This window comes from Apium graveolens, unplaced genomic scaffold (genome assembly GCF_009905375.1).
Source record: "Apium graveolens cultivar Ventura unplaced genomic scaffold, ASM990537v1 ctg8730, whole genome shotgun sequence".
Taxonomy (NCBI): Eukaryota; Viridiplantae; Streptophyta; class Magnoliopsida; order Apiales; family Apiaceae; genus Apium; species Apium graveolens.
In genome coordinates this window covers 239-20,815 of record NW_027421426.1, presented here as the reverse complement: position 1 = coordinate 20,815, position 20,577 = coordinate 239, and the positions used below count along the sequence as shown (strand labels likewise).

The window sequence follows — 20,577 nt, the reverse complement described above, 5'->3', positions numbered from 1 at the left end:
GTTCTTGAAGTTTGATTTGATTGTAATAAACACTGTATTCACCCCCTCTACAGTGAAAGTGTGACCTAACAATATTCATGATAGTTTAGTTCATATAGTTTACATATTTGTCATGTAGTTATTTGTTTTTGTTTTGCGTATTTGTTATCATGTTGGTATGTTGCATATAGTTGCATTGGCATTATATCATGATCCCTTAGGTTATTTTTCTGATTAATTTGTCATGTTGATTCGAGTGTAGTGATGTCGTATAGAGGAATGTTAAGTCCTAAAGAATTGATTTGCATGCTAGAAATAAGAAAATTTTCACTAAGTCTTATAGGTTGCTTGAGTGCTAGATCATGATCATGACTTGTTTGTTTGTCGACGTTTAATCACTTATTTATGTCTAGAATTTATGTTATTCTCTTAGTGACAAAATAACATGGATTTTTAAAAATTGGAGAAAAATATTGGATATCAATGCTAGTTGTGGCTAGGCGTCAAATGGTTAGTAGCCTTCTCATATTTATATGTGTAGTTTAGGGTTGAGCGAGATGGAGCGAAATGCACTCGTTCATAACATGAGAAAAAAAATAGAAAAAAAAAATATGTGCTATGCATAATTGATCAAGAGTGGGCTCTTTAATACTCGAGTTATTAAGTTCTAGGGGACTTTGTGCCCAGTGACCTAAAGCTTTTATAGTCTGTGTAATGCATATGTCATAGCCTATTTGTATATTCGAGGATTTAACTCAACTCAAATAAGAATGTAATAAGTAAATAGTGGATCTACTGTCAAAGAGATCTCACAAAGTAACATCTGTCAATGGATTCAGAAACAACGTTCATCTACAGACTTGAGGAGTTAATTCACTGGAAGAAGTTCAAGAAATTGATCAAGCCTCAGTGATATAAATCAAGGTTGTGGATTTAATCAAGTGACAGAGATCTCGTCAGGGTATCAAAGAATTACAAGGACTTAATCTGAAGAAAATCAATTATCAAAGTCAAGACATGAAGAAACGTCACGGAAGTTAGTCACTCATGAACCAGACAATACATCGAGTGTCAACATTGAAGTGGTGGAATTGATTCATAATTCTCAGTGATTTTCAGAAGATTTTCAGAAGAATGGTTGCTGCTCAAGGTTAGTATTATTTCTCTATTAATTAATTAAGTCATATAATTTAATTAAGAAAATAAATTATATCTGCAAAGATTAATTTATTGATTAATTGAATTAATTGATTAATTAATTCATATTAATATTAAGAATTTTCAGAAGTTTAATTGGATTAAAAACAGTCTTAAATCAGCAAGACAATTGAAAATAAACTAGCATGAAAATCTGATTGTCATACCAATTGTCATGCCAAGTCATTTCAATAGTCATACCGAAAGTTCTACTGGGAAGGAGATTGTCTTGCTAGTTCAACTGATTGTCATACCGAAAGTCATTGTAGTTCAATCAGATTATCTTGCTAGTACAATCAATAGTCCTACCGATTGTCTTGCTGAGCTCAGGATTGTCTTGCCAGTTCAATGAGAGTCTGTTGATTGATTTAAAAGAAAAGAAGAAGCAGAAGACTATCAGACACATAGAACACAAGTTAAAAACAAGAACACAGCAGAAAAGAAAAAGAAGACAATATTTTATCCTTCATCTGCAAACTTTAATATCATAATTTCTAGTTTGTAAGTTAAATCCAAACCACTAGAAATCTTTATCTTATTCTTGTGTAACTATCTAGCGGATCAAAATCCCTAGAACTTACTCTCAAATTGCGTTTAGCATTTGAATCTTTTTATTGCAAAAATAGAAAAAGTTCATGTCGAATTTATTCTAGATTTGTGATAATTAATTTGAGATTAATTCCTTGTAATCGATACAGTTGTTGTAACACCTTTCAAGTTTAATAATATTTTATTTAACTTGAATTTTGTTTCAATTTTTATTCCGCATTAATTCGATTATTCGGTATGTTTGTATTCAACCCCCCTTCTACAAACACATTGGGACCTAACAATTGGTATCAGAGCCTTCTGATTAACGAACAAATCAAGATCCTAGACTTTTGTGATTTTTCAACTCCTTGAATTTTTATTTATTCAAAAATTCATAATGACTTCACAAAAAGTTGGAACCGTTAAAATTCCACTATTTGATAAAGAAAATTATATCATGTGGAAGAAGAAGATGCTCTTGTTTTTACAAGTTGCAAATCCCAAATATCTGAACTTGTTAAAGAAGGGTCCAAAACTCCGATGGTTATTGAACCAGAGGTGATAGTAGATGATGTTGTGATTACCAAAGCTAGAACCTATCCAAAAGAGCCTGAGGATTTTTCTCCTGCTGAAAAGAAGAAGCCTCCTTGGATGCCAGCCTTCAATTAATATTAATTGATTCCCTTGATCCCTTGATGAACAGACATGTGATGAACTGTAAAAATTCCAAACACATGTGGGAAACTATTGAGGTGATTAATGAAGGCACAGAGGAAGTTAGGGAGAACAAGTTGGAGATCCTAACCTCTGAGTATGAACATTTTAAATCCAATCCAGGAGAAGGAATTACTGAAGTGTTTGAGAGGTACAATGTTGATCAACAACCTGAACATAAATGGAAAATATTATTCAATCAGGGAGGTCAACAAAAAGTTCCTTTTAACACTGCCAACTCATCTTGAACATAGAATCACTGCCATTAGAGAAGCTAGAGATCTGAGTGAGATTTCTTTGGATAGACTCTATGGTGTGTTAAAAACCTATGAGTTGGAGCAGATTCAGCAAAGGAAGTCTACGGGAAAGATAGAATGGTCAGCACATCTACTGCTCTTGTAGCTGAAGGTCAACAACAACAACAATCTCAACAGTCGGAGAGAATGGTACAGTTTCCAAGGCTGAGGAAAATGTATTAGTAGCAGAATATGATCCTCCTACTACAAATCAATCCAGTGATGATTTTTATTCCTTGGAAGAGCTGGAGCAATTGGAAGATGAGTCAATGGCCCAAATTGTCAAGAGATTCTCCAATGTCAGATTCAAGAGAAATCCCAAGTTCAAGTACAAGTCCAACTACAACAATTCCAGAAAGGTGGATCTTCATCCTCTAACACCAGCAGTGGTGGATACAAAACAGGGATGGTTGATCGGAGCACCATTAGATGCTATAACTGCAATGAGTTGGGACACTTTGCCACAGAATGTAGGAAGCCAAAGCAAGTAAGGAAGAACTCTTATGATTCAAATCAGAAGAGTAACTCTGAAAGGGCTTATCTGGCAAAGGGAAGAAGCTGGGATGATACTGATAGTGAAGATGAAGAAGAAGGGAATCTTGCTCTTATGGCTATTGATGGAAAAGCTTCATCGTCAAGAAAAGAGGTAAAATACTGATGCTGAATTAGTTTATCATCTAGGAGGTAACTTAGATTGTGCTCGTCGTGATAATGAACTGTTAAGTCAACAGATCAAAGACCTTGAGAAAGAGGTCAATGAATTAAGACTTGTGCACATTAATCAAGACAAGTTAAAAGAACAAGTATCTTTTCTAGAGAATAGAGTTAACTGTTATAGACAACTCGAAACTATTCTCAAAGACAAGATCACCGGTCTTGAGACTAAGGTTAGAGCCTACTTCAATTCTTGTTCGAAGGCTAAAGAGTTCTACAGTAAGCAAGCTGTTAATCAAACATCTGGAATAGGTTATGATTACAATGCTGCTATTGGAGAATTAGGCATAAACTCCCCTCCTCATGTCTGTGCTAAAGGTAGGGAAGTACCACATGTGCTTAAGGGTGTTGATGAACCCCTCTATAAAGCATCAATTGCTGAACCATTTGATGCGACCTTTCTGTTATTCAAGAAGAAATACGTGCTGAAGATCATGCTAATGAGAAGGTTGTTTCCGAGTCAAGTGTGTCGAAAGTTCCAGTCAAAGTTGTGAAAGCAACTGAGACTAACTCAGACACACATGAGTTGGATAACAAAAATGCCATGTCTACCATGCATAAATTGCCTGTTGTTAATCACTCTCATAAAGCATGTGGTGTTGCTAATTGTATGTCTTGTGCTTTTAATTTGATGTATGCTTATTTTAATGGTAAGCATGTTTCTAGTGATAAGACTACTCCTCGTCAGCATGTGAATAATAAGAAGCATGATAGGTCTAAGACTGCTAGTCCTTCTAAGGCTAGAAAGGAGACATTTGTGCCTAAGCCTAAACAGAAATTTGTTAAGGCTGTTTACAAGGTCAAATGTTCAGTCATTGAGAAAGTTGAGACCATTAAAGTTAAAATGTTGTTTTGCCTGACAAAGGACAATTCTACAAGTATGCCGGGCCCAACCAAGTTTGGGTTCCGAAGAAGGTCTAATCCATTTGTAGTGCAGGGCATTAAACAGGTGGAACCGGTAGTGTGGATTCTTGACAGTGGATCATCAAGACATATGACCGGAGATAGAGCCCTGCTATCAAATGTGGTTGAGAAAGCTGGCCCCTGGTTACCTTTGGAGATAACAGCAAAGGTTTATCTGAGGGATATGGCTGTTTGTAAGCTGGTAATGTTATCATTGAATCAAACTTCTTTCTACATTAGTGATTTCTTATTTCATGTAAAATCCTTTGAAATCACTATTGTACATCATTCTCTCAAAAGATTAAATGTATAATTTTCATTCATTATAGATCTTAAGTACATTTTATCTCTCTATTGCCATATGTTCTGTGATACAGGTTCAGTCTCCAATGACTTTCTTTCATTGACAGTCATGAGGTTGAAAACCCACAACATCTATCCCAGACTGTAAAGACAAACACAGAAACAGAACCAACCGACAGTCTCTTACCACTAAATGTAGTATGAATGAGCGTGAGGAAGATAGTGCCTTAGTGCACCACATAAGGAAGGTTCTGTAGTCAACCCAGTAGCTCTGTCTCCTACATAGATGAGTAGTATTTAAACCGAGACAACTGCTAGCCCCCATACATCTTCTCAAAAAGATGTAATGGCTGAAAAGGCAAAAACAGTTACTAGATTCATTCTCTCAACAGGGTGCGTCTATTGAAATTTGCCTGTCGGCCAGGGTATCCGATGTAGTGTCACCACTTCAAACATAAACAATTCTTGATGCACAAGGAAGGTTACACACACAAAGGATGAGTTGACGGAAACAAGAGTTTCGACCATTTTAAGGTCAGATTCGATTGTTCAAGGTTCGTTAATGGACCAATTGCCTTTACAGGTGTTAGGAGAGGATACTGATCCAAAAGCCATATGTCAGTGGTCAGTGTCTACCTCCCCAGGCTTAAATCCCCTGGATGCATCTGCGGATAGTGGATCTGACATAGGTGCAGATCGGCAACTTGTTGACAATGATTCAGATATTACCTGATGAGTCACAAGGAAATGTCTTCACAGACATTAGAAGGGAACTTTGATCTTTATGCTAAATTCGTTGGATCATTGTTTACCTTCCCAGAATTCAAATCTGGAACCCTAAAAGGGAAACTAGCAACTTGTAGATTATGACTCAGATTCATCTGACGAGTTTAACAAGGATGGGGATTTGCGAACTCCCATTGCACCACCTGTGACCTCCTTAAGGATGGCTAAGGTGATTTTCCTTGCAGGTACAGCTAATTGGAGCTATGAGAGGAGTGATACACTTGTGAGAATGAGTGTAAACACGAGTGGAGAGAAGAGTGAAACACATGTGAGGTACACTAAACAGAATCACACATCACAGTGAGGAAGAAAGAGAAACTACTTGTTATTTCTTTTCCAACCAAGTGAAATATGAGAACTCCTTCAGACACGGCATACATTCCTTCTCTAAGGGGGAGATAAAAGCTTAAGTAATAGTTTGGAGGATTCCTCAACTAAGGGGGAGAAATAGCAGGGAGGAAGAAAAAGATCCTACATGTACACTACACCACACCATTGTTGTTTGTAACTACGGATCCTATTGTACGGGAGAGGTGGTAAACACAAGGTGATTTTCTAGTAAGGGAAGAAGCTTTTCAAAAGGGGAGTACCATTGGTTTTTATCTGCGGATCCTATTGTACGGGAGATGTGGTAAACGAAGGTGATCTTCTTTAATCAGTTGATTCTCATAGGGGGAGAAGCAAGAGAGATATGCTTCTCAACAGGAAATGTGGTTGTACAAAAGAAGATGAAACTACTTGAAGATATGTTCAGTCTAGAGGAACATCTATTTGGAATCTGGAAAATGTTAAATGTATCCAGAACTTTTCTGCTATTTACTTTGCATTTCTGTTTATATCTTTTTCTTATTTGTTAGTTGAGTTATCCTCTAGGTATTTGTTGTTATTGTCTAACAAACAAATAGGGGGAGATTGTAAGGCATATGTCATAGCCTATTTGTATATTCGAGGATTTAACTCAACTCAAATAAGAATGTAATAAGTAAATAGTGGATCTACCGTCAAAGAGATCTCAAAGTAACATCTGTCAAAGGATTCAGAAACAAGGTTCATCTACAGACTTGAGGTTAATTCACTGGAAGAAGTTCAAGAAATTGATCAAGCCTCAGTGATATAAATCAAGTTGTGGATTTAATCAAGTGACAGAGATCTCGTCAGGGTATCAAAGAATTACAAGGATTTAATCTGAAGAAAATCAATTATCAAAGTCAAGACATGAAGAAACGTCACGGAAGTTAGTCACTCATGAACCAGACAGTACATCGAGTGTCAACATTGAAGTGGTGGAATTGATTCATAATTCTCAGTGATTTTCAGAAGATTTTCAGAAGAATGGTTGCTGCTCAAGTTAGTATTAATTCTCTATTAATTAATTAAGTCATATAATTTAATTAAGAAAATAAATTATATCTGCAAAGATTAATTTATTGATTAATTGAATTAATTGATTAATTAATTCAGAATTAATATTAAGAATTTTCAGAAGTTTAATTGGATTAAAAACAGTCTTAAATCAGCAAGACAATTGAAAATGAACTAGCATGACAATCTGGATTGTCATACCGATTGTCATGCCAAGTCATTTCAATAGTCATACCGAAAGTTCTACTGGGAAGGAGATTGTCTTGCTAGTTCAACTGATTGTCATACCGAAAGTCATTGTAGTTCAATCAGATTGTCTTGCTAGTACAATCAATAGTCCTACTGATTGTCTTGCTGAGCTCAGGATTGTCTTGCCAGTTCAATGAGAGTCTGTTGATTGATTTAAAAAGAAAAGAAGAAGCAGAAGACTATCAACACATAGAACACAAGTCAAAAACAAGAACACATCAGAAAAGAAAAAGAAGACAATATTTCATCCTTCATCTGCAAACTTCAAGATCATAATTTCTAGTTTGTAAAGTTAAATCCAAACCACTAGAAATCTTTATCTTGTTCTTGTGTAACTATCTAGCGGATCAAAATCCCTAGAACTTAATCTCAAATTGCGTTTAGCATTTGAATCTTTTTATTGCAAAATAGAAAAAGTTCATGTCGAATTTATTCTAGATTTGTGATAATTAATTTGAGATTAATCCTTGTAATCGATACAGTTGTTGTAACACCTTTCAAGTTTAATAATATTTTTATTTAACTTGAATTTTGTTTCAATTTTTTATTCCGCACTAAATTCGATTATTCGGTATAGTTTGTATTCAATCCCCCCCCCCCTTCTACAAACACATTGGGACCTAACAGTCTGGGATCCGCTAACCTAACGCTCGCTACATGGATATTATTGCATAACTCTTTTGTGGACCTCGATCATTGCACGATCAAATAATTATGTTTGTGTTTTTTGTGTTATCAATAAAAGTATGAATCCTTGTATAACTCTGATAAAATTGAAGTATTGTTTGTCATTTTGTGTTGATCATTTATTCAGTTTATAACCTTGTTACTGTCTTGACGAGAGGTGAGTTATGATTATTGATCTAGTTTCGAGGGTATATCTGTTAAGCAATTGCACACACGCACGTTTTTGGCTTGTAAGTCGATTTGTGGGATTTGATTCAACTTTGTGCCAATAATTGCATTCTTTGAGATGTTGCTCATTGGTTGGTTAAGTTATCCTAAGGGGATAGTTGCATTCATGTTAGTTGCATTCATGCATTTTTGTTTTGTTCTTTGAGTCTGTTTATGCTTAAGGACAATTATCGATTCAAGTTTGAGGGTGTGATAAGTGGAATTTATATCCACTTAGAACGCTTCGTAAAGTCTCAAATTGGTGATTTGTACTCAAGTTATTTGTGTTTTTGATATGTTTTGTAGTGTTTTGCATTTCAGGGTATATTTGGAAGAAGGAATAGATTTTACATTATTTCTATGCTAAAAGGGTGTTAGGATGGAGGCTCGGGAGTTAGCATGAAAGAAACCAGCAATTGAAGTCAAGGAAATAAGAAAAATCAGAATTGTCAGAAGGTCAGGGCGGCCGCGCTAGTCTTGGGAGCGGTAGCGCCCATTGGTCAGAAAGCGAGCGTGCCCGCGCTGGTATGCGGGGCGGCCGCGCTGTGTCGGGATTGCAGAATCCTGATTACAATATAATAATGATTTTTCAGACTCTAAATCATAATGGGCTTATATATAAAGCCTTTTGAAGATGTTTTTGATAACAACGAGAAGAAGGAGAGAGCAGTAAGAAGACCTAATAGAACAATACAACAAAGGAGAAGAAGATCTTGTTTTTACTTGTGATTCTTTGCTTAAGTTATAACGTTGGATGCTTGTTTTCTTATTCGTTTGAACCTTACACTCTTGTTAACGTACTCTTGATTATTATTCAGTTTATAAAGATCTAGTTTTATACCATGCTTTTATTGGAACCCATGGTGACGATGAGTTCGGTTATGAACTAATCGTTATCGTGGGATTCTAACGGATTTACTTATGGATTTCTATAGTTAATTTATTTCAATATCTTGGTGTGTGGTGATTGATTGATATCCTAGTATTGGTTGTGCTTATTCGTCTTATGTGTGGAGCTAACATATAAGATAGCGTGTTAATCTCTATTGAAGCGAAAGTGAATATAGAGGTTTAGAACTTGCCATGCTAGCATAGGTTCATGTATAATTGTTATGCATGATCTGTAGGTAATTTTAACCATCTTACTTGCCCTATATAATCACGATAGATAACTTGCACATTAAACCATTATGTTTTCAAATTCTATAGACATATAGCGTCTAAGCATAATTGGTGTCTACTTAGCTTCTATCTCTTTTGTGGATGTCTAGTAGTAGGGTATTCGTGCAACGAAAGTTGGCGTTTATTAGTTCCGTGTTATCTGATTAATTGTCATCACCATTGCATGCTAAGGTTAAGAACAATGACTTTAAATGAAGTATTTAATAAAGTGAGAATCTCATGTTTGTCTCATATAGTTAATTTAATCACTTTTATTCTTAGTTAATTGCATGTTAGTTTAATCTTAGTTATAAACATCTCAACTTGTTATTGTCTTAGCATTGAGTGATAGCCATACCATTGTTGTATAGGTGCATAATATTAAGTTAACTAATAAGAGTCTCTATGGGTACGAATCTGATTTATATCTTATACTACTTGCGAACGCGTATACTTGCGTGTAATTTTAGCACGTGTTTTCACCCTAACAGACACTTACCTTATTAATAGATATCCTTCTAAACTTTTACAAGGAAAATCTTCTTATGAATTGTTGTTTAACAAAATCCAACTTACACTTCTCTTGAACCATTTGGCTGCCTTTGTTACATTTCCATTCCTAAACCATTTAGAGATAAATTTTCACCAAGGGCTGAAGCTTGTGTTTTTCTTGGTTACCCTTATGGGAAGAAAGCTTTCAAAGTACTTACCCTCAATATATTAAAATTCAGTTTTCCAGGATATTCATTTCCATGAGTCCATTTTCCCTTTTGTAAAACCACTCTCTTCATTATTTCTTCCATAATCTCTCCCATATTTTATTCCTCATAATCATGACATTTCTACACACACTAATTCATCAATTGACACAAATTATGTTCCATATTTTCATACTGATAACTCATATGCACAATCTGTTGGACCATCTTTGTCCACTTCACCATCACATTCTACTCATGAACCACACATCTCACCTTCCACCAGTTCTACAAATATTCCTCCTCCCCCAGAAATCAGACATTCCACTAGACAATCTAAACTTCCTGTGTATTTGAATGACTTTCATCCTTACACTTCCACCTGCAATGATACCATTTGTGATCATACTATCACCTCCTTGTGTGTTACTCCCAATACACATTCCCCAATACAATCTGTTTGCTATACTGTTCATATTAATCCCTCTTTGCCTCCTGATGAACCTGCTACTTATGCAGAAGCTTCTTTATATCTTGAATGGCAAGAAGCTATATTGCCAATGAATTTTTAGCACTAGAGGCCAATAACACCTAGTCCTTGGTACCTCTTCCACATGGTAAGAAGGCTATTAACTATAAATGGGTTTTCAAGGTTAAGCATCACTCTGATGGTAGTACATAGTGTTATAAAGCTCAGTTGGTTGTTAAAGGGTTCACTCAGAAGGCTGGGATTGATTTTACAGAAACCTTTTCTCCCGTAGTCAAGATGACCACAATCAGAAGTCTTATAACAGTTGTTGTTAAGAAAGGTTGGAAGATGTCTCAGCTTGATGTAAATAATGCATTCCCCCATGGAGATGTTCATGAGGATGTTTACATTAAGCTTCCTTCTGGTCTTGAAGTTTCTGATACAAACCTTGTTTGTAAACTTTTGAAGTCTCTATATGGTCTTCGACATGCCTCAAGAAATTGGTTTGAAAAATCAACTACTGCTCTTCTTTCTTTGGGCTACACAGCTTCCAAGAATGATTATTCTCTTCTTTATAAAAAGTCTGGTTCTTTTATCATTTATCTTGCTATATATGTGATGATTCTTATTGTTGGCAATGATGATCCTGAGATCTCTCACATCAAACATTTTCTCGATTCCACATTTAAGATAAAGGATCTTGGCACGCCACACTATTTTTTGGGCTTAGAATTTCAACCTGTTCCTAATGGAGTTGTTCTTACTCAAAAGAAGTTTGCTACATATTTACTTTTTGAGTTTGGTTGTCAACAGTTATCTTCTATTATTTGTCCACTAGATCTCACTGTCAAACTCTCCCCTGATATATATGTGATCCTTATTCTGATCCCTCTACTTATAGACGACTTGTGGGAAAATTAAACTTCTTGACAAATACTCGTCATGACCTTGTCCATGTTCTGCGTCATCTCAAAACTAATCCTTCTCAAGGTCTTTTCTTTAATTCTTCACCTTCATTTGCTCTTGAGGCTTACTGTGATGCTGATTTGGCCTCTTGTTCCTATACGAGACGATCGGTCAGTGGTTATGCCGTTATTTTTTGTGGTACTTTAATTTCTTGGAAATCCAAGAAATATCACACAGTCTCTTTGTCCTCAGCCGAGGATGAATATCGTTCCATTCGCCGAGTTACAGCTGAACTAGCTTGGCTACTAGATTTTTCACGAGCTTGAGGTTTCAGATGTTCTACCTGTTTCGATTGGGCCTTTTGTTCTAATACGAGACGATTAGTCAGTGGTTATGCCGTTATTCTTGATGGTACTTTAATTTCTTGGAAATCCAAGAAATATTACACAGTATCTCTGTACTCAATCGAGGCTGAATATCGTTCCATTCGCCGAGTTACAACTGAATTAGCTTGGCTTATAAGACTTCTTCACGAGCTTGAGGTTTCATATGTTCTCCCTGTTCCTGTTAAATGTGAGAATCAAGCTGCAATTTATATTGCCAAAAACCCGGTTTTCCACGAACGAACAAAGCATATCGATTTAGATTGTCATCTTGTTCGCATTAAATTGCTTCCAGGCCTCATTTCCATATCCTATCTATCCACTCATTCTCAGCTTGACGATGTTTTGACAAAACCTCGCACGGGTCTTCATCACCATGACAATATCTGCAAGTTGGGTATGAATTCTTCCCCCTCCAACTTGGGGGTGTTAGGATAGGGGTGTAGACAACCCGATCAAACCGACCAAATCGATCTGAATCGGCCTTATTTCGGCCGATCCGAATCGATTTTTTTCAACCCGATACATATTTGGGTTGAGAAAATGTCAACCCGATTTAATTGGGTTGGATATGGGTTTCGATATATTTAAACTGATCCAACCCAACCCGAATAAAAATATACTTACACGTTAATGTGTTAATTTTATAACTGTGAATATGTTTAGGCGTAATAGATAGGCATCAAAGGCTCATCTAACTATAGCTTATAACATCAGTCCCCAATTTTTAAAGAATATGCCACTGTTTTCATTTATCAAGTTCAATATTTAAAGAATAAGTATTATCACTCTCTTTTAGATGTTTAAGCCATATATGACATGGATGATTGTAATATTTTATTAAACTATTTTTAAGTATTTTAGATTTTGAGACTTTCTGCTTTATTCTATAAATTTATATTAGTTTTGAATATTTACCAAACCGATCCAAACTGAAGTATTACAAATTGGTTTGGGTTACAAATTTAAAAGGTTCAGTATGGATTGAAATTTTGAAAACCCAAATTAATTGGGTTAGATTGCTAAATTCCCTTAACCCACCCAACCCCATCCGTATACACCCTAGTGACATATTACCTGACACACGTCATCACAGCACAGCTGGACTTATTCATTTTCTATATTGTAAATATTATATAGAAAGTTAGTTGGGGAATAATTTTTTTCCCGCAAGTATTTGACTTGTATTTATATACATTCTCTGTACTCTTTTTCATTCAATTCAATACAACATAATCTCACCACTTCTTCTCCTTCTCCATCACAGCTCCACACACATATAGATACACAGATTGTTACAGGTTTCGCACCTTCGCCTCTTCTAACCCAAACATTATACTGGACCTTTCATTGGGCTGGTCGGTTAGAAGTGTGCTATTGGGGTATTGTGGCATTATCATCCCGTATTTTTGATATCAAACCATCATTAAAGAAACTCACACTTCGTATATTTTTTTATGTAAAATTGTGTTACCAAAATAAAGGTATTATATTACACATTGTCCCCTGGTTACGAAAATCAAACGATGTAACTTCACAAAAAAACACCTCTAGTTGCAAAGTTTTAAACCAAAAACGTGAGAACTATATGTTGCAAATTAATGAGCAGATGTATAGTGAAAAGATGTCGTATAGTGAGAACTTTAGTAGAATGGATATACCCTTCTTCTTTTATGACTGGGTATAGTTTCCTCGCATTTTTTCTGGAAATAATATAATTAAATTGCCTCTTAAGTTTATAGGAGGGAAAATCTAATTTTATCTCCAACAATTCTCCTTAAATTCACTCTCTATTTATCTTTTAATAATTAACTAATACAAAAGTAATGAAAGTCTTTGAAGTTGAGTGCATGGTAATGAGTGAAATAATATAATAATGAGTAAGGAGGGATCATTGGCTCCTCAACAATGAGGAAGAATTTGAGGCTCCTGAAATAATAGAGAGTTGCAAGAAGTTCCTTGGAGAAATGTTTTTGCTTTATTTTCCTCAAAATTTGACTAAGGAGCCTGGCATAACATAGTGTTGGAGTTGCACCGATTTCTCTACTTGTGCAAGTTTGTAATTTGTAATCTCCTATCATTTCTAGTAATCAGGACTGCAATAATTTTACTCTGCAATTTATTGCAAACTCCTACCAAATAAAACCTTAAAAGTTCCAAGTAATCCAAGCAAATAGAAAATTTAGACGAAAACAGAACCTGCCAAATAGTTGAAGAATACACAAATTTTATGTTTACAGAATAACTTCCAACACTAGTTTCTTCGCCAACTTATAATGTAAAGTACAGTCAATACAGTTCAACATATTCGTCAATCTTAGCTTGCGTACATATATACAATTATAAGAATGATAAGCTATAAGCTGAAACATTTCTTTGTCCTGACGAACTGTTGGGAGATCTTAGAAACATGACAGAAATAATAAATGTAAACCCGTGAAATAATACAATGCACACCAAACAAATTCATTAAATAAGAGATTATCCAATGTATGCCTAGTGACAGTACAAAGAATTACAAAAAAAACATGTGACAATACATGTTTCTTTGAACATTAAGCCCGGAGATCAGGGATGAGATGATATGATTGTTCTACAGCCAGCTTGGATACAATAAGAACCCCGTCCAAGGAAAAGGAAATTAAACAACTATCGAACGCTCAAAAAACAAGCACACTTTTCTTGCAAAATCAAACGCAAGAAAAACATCAATATATAAATGCGGCCAGAAAGATAGGACTTAAGGAACAGTCCCAATATCCTTGAAGTATTCATGCTCAAGTGCACTCCTGGCTGTAATTCTTCTGCTCGGATCCAAGCAAAGCATTTTCTGCAACACAGTGCACAAGAACTTAAAGAAAAATCGTAGATGTCTAAAAAAGTTATTATTATGCATTGTAGGATGAGGGGTATACACTATGCTAAGCCTTGCAGATGAGGGGTCATTATTATTATGAATTTGTATATACAGGCCAACTTATTATCGTATTAAATAATATTACAAGAAATAAGGAGCATGATGATCATTAAGCAGGTACCAGATAGGATGATAATATCCAGGGGAGCTGGCATATAGTTCATAGAGTAACATGGTGCATATACCCAAAGGTAGATATTATGTCAGAACATATACCTGCGACTTTCATTTTTATCTGTTACATGAGAATAAGTGTTCACGAGACACAAGTGAGGAAAGAGGCAGTGATTGAAAATGAAGGAGTGCCCAAGTGGTGAAATTATTAGAAATAGACGGAGGGAGAGGGGGAGGAGAAGGGAAAGAGGGAGAGAGGGTAGTAATTGATAACCGATAGTGAGTCTAACTGTGGGATTTGAACTAAGAACGGACATCGGACTTCCGAGCCTTGCTCTTTTTTATTTGCTGCCTTGTGTATTACAATTAAAAAAGGTCAAGGCCTTGTTCCTATTTTGGAAATATTAAGAGAGGTTGTATGATCACAATCTATTTAAGAAATTTACAAAACTCAACCGTGTTTACTATACCAATTTTATGAAATGCAAGATAAAAAGAAAGCTAATTATAGATCATTAACTAGTCATTATATACACATAAAAATAGAACATTTCAAACTCACTTTGAGGAGATTCAGACCGGCCAAATCAAGATTTGGGATCACATTTCCCAGCTCCTGTATGTTAGAGATGCATTAATAAGGTTCCAAATTATGTAAAGGACCAATGTAATAAACATCATATCTACAAAAAAAATACCTTAGATGGCCATCTTGGAAAGGAAGACTTAAAATCAGGGAGAGATGTAACTCCAGGCCAGGTATCCTCATTCGGGGTACCCGTAATTCTTCATTGAATCAATCATAAAAAGGAAAAAACAACTCAAAATCAAAGGATGAAGATAATACAGTGCTGTATACAGGAGAATTCCCAATCAAATTTCGTTACAGGCCGTAGCTAAATATGTTTACAATGCTGAAAAGTATAAGCTTAAAAGCAATGGAAAAGAAAACAAGACTGGAAAGCTGCAGAACCTGAATATTCTAAATAATTGATCAATCTCAGCTTCCCCCGGAAACAATGGCTGCTGGTTCACCATCTCAGCAAAAATACAACCAACTGACCAGACATCAACAGGTGTGGAATAGTGGCGAGATCCAAGAAGGATCTCTGGTGCCCTATACCAAAGTGTCACAACCTAGAAAAAAAGCATCAAAAATTTTGTAACAGAATAACACTAACAACTTATCCAAAAATATAAAATTAAAATGACAGTAATATATGATGTGAAAATATTCACCATGGTTCACAAATTCTAAAAAATGTATCATTAAAATTATTTACCATCAAAGCCCCAAGATCAATGGTAGCCAAAAAGAATAAAAACTTGCAAAATTAGGACAAGAAATCAGAGCTTTAACATTCAAAGATGATATCACTTTTACCTTGTAATGGGTTCTAAAAATTAAGGCATAAAACGGATAAGTCGTCAGTATTGAGCCAAACGGAACATTGAATAAACAATACAGAGCAGCTTTAGCACTTTTTATACATAATTTATTTTGAACTGAATCTGCCTTTGGAGTAACAAGTCAATACTGTCAAACTAAAGAAACTTCAACGAAAGTGAAATCCAAAAAAATCACCTGCTTTCCTTTTTACCAAAAGTTTAAAATTTCACTAATGGACATATCCGGAAAAAAATTGAACACTTATTACATTATTTTTTTTTAAATAAACATTACTACATAATTTAATATTAAGCTCATGGAGACTGACATATTTATTAGCTATATAGATACTTTCCATAGTCGCCCACAATCATTACTCAACAATTTAGTAACATTAAGAGCATCGTAAATATCTACTTTGACAGATGGAATATAAGAATATTATTAATTAATGTCTTCAACATTTTAATGTGGCAAAATAATTTGTGATAAGGAAAAGAAAATGTGCCATAAATAACTGGGATCAGGGAGTAATAAACTGCAAACTTAAAATACTGACATTAGCAGAAACTAACACCATATGTGCACTTATAATACTTGGTAAACTTGGTGTATTGAACATTATCAGAAACTAACACCACACAATATATGAACTAATAATAATTGGTAAACCATACATGAACTTGTAATACTTGGTAAACTTGGTGTAATATACATCAAGCAAGTAGAGTAATACCTCGTGTGTAAATGTTCTGACAGGAATTCCAAATGCCCTGGCAAGTCCAAAATCTGCAAGCTTTAGAGCATTGGTACGTCGATCTATGAGCAAGTTTTGGGGCTTGAGATCCCGATGCAGAACTCTATGGGAATGACAATAAGCAATACCACGAAGTATTTGATACAGAAACATCTACACAATTAAAAGGAATATTAGACCATATTTATAAGAATGACAGCAAAACATTTCATTCAAGAAGAATGCTTACAAATAAGAGAGGAAAAACATTAGCCGTCAAAGTTTTATAATTTTAAGTATACAATGAGAAACAAAAAGCAGAAAAACTGTAAGCTTGACCTCATGCCAGTTAAAAAAATTGATTGCATCTGGGGGTTGGTGTGACATCCTTCTTTTATGCATACGTAACATACAAAATAAAATTATCTTCTAGCAACAAAAATATTAGCGACTGAGATTTTGTGTATTATATACATGCCCGTACAAAATACTACTAGTAAGTAGTAACCTGTTTAATACTGTTAGTATGTTGCCATTTCAAGTGTTGGCAAATATCTCTATTAGGCAAGAAAATAATTAATCGTTGTAAACTTAAAAGCACAATTTGAATCTTGTGCACAGATTATAACAACCTTCACAAAAAAAGGCTCACTCACCTTTATCAGACGTGGATCCTTGGCAAACTCTGGGCATGAATCCATATGTTTCTTCAAATCCAGGTCCAGATATTCAAAAACCAGATACAACCGTTTTTCGCTGTGCACGACATCTTGTAACCTGTCGTTAAGACAGTATCAACTTCAAGTACATATACAAATCAAAATCCATTAGCAATCATATGCTGGTACACAATACTGGACAACTAGAGACCAATGTATACAATAAATGGTTGCAATCTGACCTTGACTGTTAGAGCATAATAAAACAAATTCAGTAAGGGTTAAGTGTATTAATATTTCCAGAACATTCTATCAAGAACCACTTTAGCAAAAATTAAACACCAATAAAAGAGAAAGAAAACATTATGTACTCTTTCTATGCAACAAATTTCCCTCAAGCCTAACATTAACACTTGATGCTAGCGTCTCAGACAAGTTACATGATGTCCAATGCTTATAAGCTAACATGTAATCTGATGAAAACGTAATAAGACACAAAATATTACCCTAATACGAGTTCTCGGTTCTCAACAATGAAAATACAAATCCAATCCAATGTAAGAAAATAAAAACACTAAGAATTCCAAGTGCATCAGAAGATTTTAAAGAATCATTGCATTAACATCACCCACCTAAATGTAAAAGTAATAAATGAACCGCAATAAAAAGGAAAGAAGGTACGAGGAACAGGAGATTGCAAATAAATCATTTATTGGACTCAAGTTCGTCCATATATTAGTATAGTATTCGTGTCGATGAATGCAAGGTAGTATGATTTTGGAACAAATTGTAATTATTAAGGAGTCACCCAGATGCAATACCCTTATTGGTACATCATATCACACAAATTTGAGCATCTTAAACTAATCACTACAGACACAACTGAACTAGTGAGACTAACTAAATCGAAACATGGTACGGTGTACATATAATGATATCAGTTGTAACTTTGGTTTATACTTTTATTTAAAAATGGAGTCGTCTCCCTCCCTCTCTTCTGCATCTCCCTCAATTTCTACCTCTCCTCTTCCATTTCTCAAATAATGTCTCTAATTCTCTCTATATTTGTCATCTATTACTAGTTTACTGTCAGTTACATGCTAAATAATCAGAAACACCAAACATAAAAAAAACATTTACAAAACATATATATCCTGACATTACCCCAACTGGGCCAACTCTTTAATTTGCTTCGAACACCCATGTTGGACACTTGACACTCGGACATGCGCATGAACGCTCGGACACTTTAGCCAAAAATATGTAAAAAAAAAAATTGCCCTGAGTCCGATACTTCTTATACATGTCCATGTTTCATACGTGGTCCCATAAAGTAGGGTACCAACTTCATTTGTGGTCCCAATGTTGCATAAAGCATTATATCTCTATTATTCTTATATTTTTCATTTTTTCTTTTCAATTATTGAAGTTGGCATCTTGGAGTGCCAACCATTGGAGTGTTTTTTAAAAGAAGGGTGCTAAAAATGATATGGAAGAAAGAGAATATAAAATATAATATTTTTGATTAGGTGGCAAAGTCGGCATCCTAGGGTGCCAACCATTGGAGATGCTCTTAGCGCCTTTTTGCGCTTCATGAGCGCCTTTTGGACAATCTCAGAATCGCACTAAATCGTACATTTTTTAATCACACCTTGCGCCTAAGCGCGAAGCGCCATTAATCGCGCAATTAATCGCACCTTTAACAACACTGTCCTGACATTAGTCCAACTCTTTATTTTGCTTCGAGCATCCATATTGGACACTTGACAATTGGACAAGCGAATAAACACTCGGACACTTTAGGCCAAAAAGATGTAAAAAAAAATTAAAATATTGTCCCGCGTCTGATACCTCTAACACGTGTCCATGTTTAAACACTACTCTCAAAGAACATTTCATATTTTGCTACTTCACATGACTGTACTTAAAGCTTTCTTCGGAACATAAGATAATACCAAGCATCACAAATTCGTATGTAGGTAATTACAAATTAATTTTGTGAAAGTAATTCAAAGCACATTGTTAATTCACAATGCAAGACAATCAGAAAGTATATTAGCTCTGTGGCAAAACACCATGCGAAACATTATTACAGAAGCAGAAATGTATAATCTAGAGATCTGTAACACACATGTTCAGTACCTGACAATATTTGCATGCTGCATTTCCTTCAGTAAAGAAATTTCTCTAATAGCAGTGCTTGGCACTCCTTCATCTTCCTGCTCTAGTCGAATCTTCTTTAAAGCAATGGTTTCATTTGTGACGCGGTCACGAGCCTTATAAACTACTCCATATGTTCCTTCACCAATCTTCTCAACTTTTTCATACTGTAATGTTTAAAAATTCCGGTAAATATAGGAAGGGAATATTAACGAGTACAACAAGATGGATTCTATTTACCTGGTCCATTTGATCTCACTCAACAGATAACTCTGCATTGAAAAACAAATCAGGAAAATGCAAATCAATGACGATTAATGTTTGTGCATTAGCCCAATGCTAAAAATGTGAAAGAAGAATTTGTAGAAAGATGCTTTCTAAGGATAATATAATCATCCGAAAGATCCACAGCGCTAAGTAGTAGCGCTGACATAGTAGTAATAAATCTAACAGATAAAAATAGAATAGTATTAACATATATATAATTTGGACCAATAAATGAAAAGGTGAAAGCATCTTTAATTAGGAAGCAGTCACGCACATTTACAAGAATATTGGAAAGAAATAACAGACACCAATTCATCATAGATTGACTCGAAAACTAATAGCATATGTTGAATTACGTATTAAATTTTGGACTACTAACAATAAAAGAGAACACAGCTTTAAAATGGCGGCATATGTATGAAGAACAACAAAATCTTAATGCAATTACAAATAGCAAATGTACATAGGATGAGTTTAAAACTAATAACACATGGCAAATTACGAATTGAATTTTCAACTAACAAAAGTAAAAGAGCGCATCTATAATTTGGCAGCACGTATAAATTTACCATGGAACTGCAACGCAACTAAAAACATAATATACGTAATTAAGCAGTCCAGAGTCTGAACACAGTCACTAGCAATGTAATTTAAAAAAATCCGATAAAAGACTAATGTTTCACACTGTTACACTCATCAGTCATCAATACATTCATCACATAATTTACTTGCAAAATTACACTGAAACATTTAACACGTAATACTAAACATAACATTTCATTCAAGGTA

At 34.9% G+C, this 20,577-nt stretch overlaps 1 protein-coding gene across 1 annotated transcript; it reads right to left on the bottom strand.

Moving 5' to 3' along the window:
* Window positions 1-14,133: 14,133 nt before the first annotated feature.
* On the bottom strand, window positions 14,134-19,920 carry LOC141705278 (cell division control protein 2 homolog A-like). Its single transcript, XM_074508300.1, has 8 exons — window positions 19,762-19,920; window positions 19,504-19,688; window positions 17,359-17,479; window positions 16,703-16,876; window positions 15,550-15,713; window positions 15,275-15,362; window positions 15,139-15,192; window positions 14,134-14,375 (listed from the first exon to the last, which is right to left on the bottom strand). Exons 1-8 carry the CDS (start codon window positions 19,768-19,770, stop codon window positions 14,286-14,288), a joined length of 885 nt encoding a protein of 294 aa, XP_074364401.1. The 5' UTR covers window positions 19,771-19,920; the 3' UTR covers window positions 14,134-14,285.
* Between the last annotated feature and the right edge of the window lie 657 nt (window positions 19,921-20,577).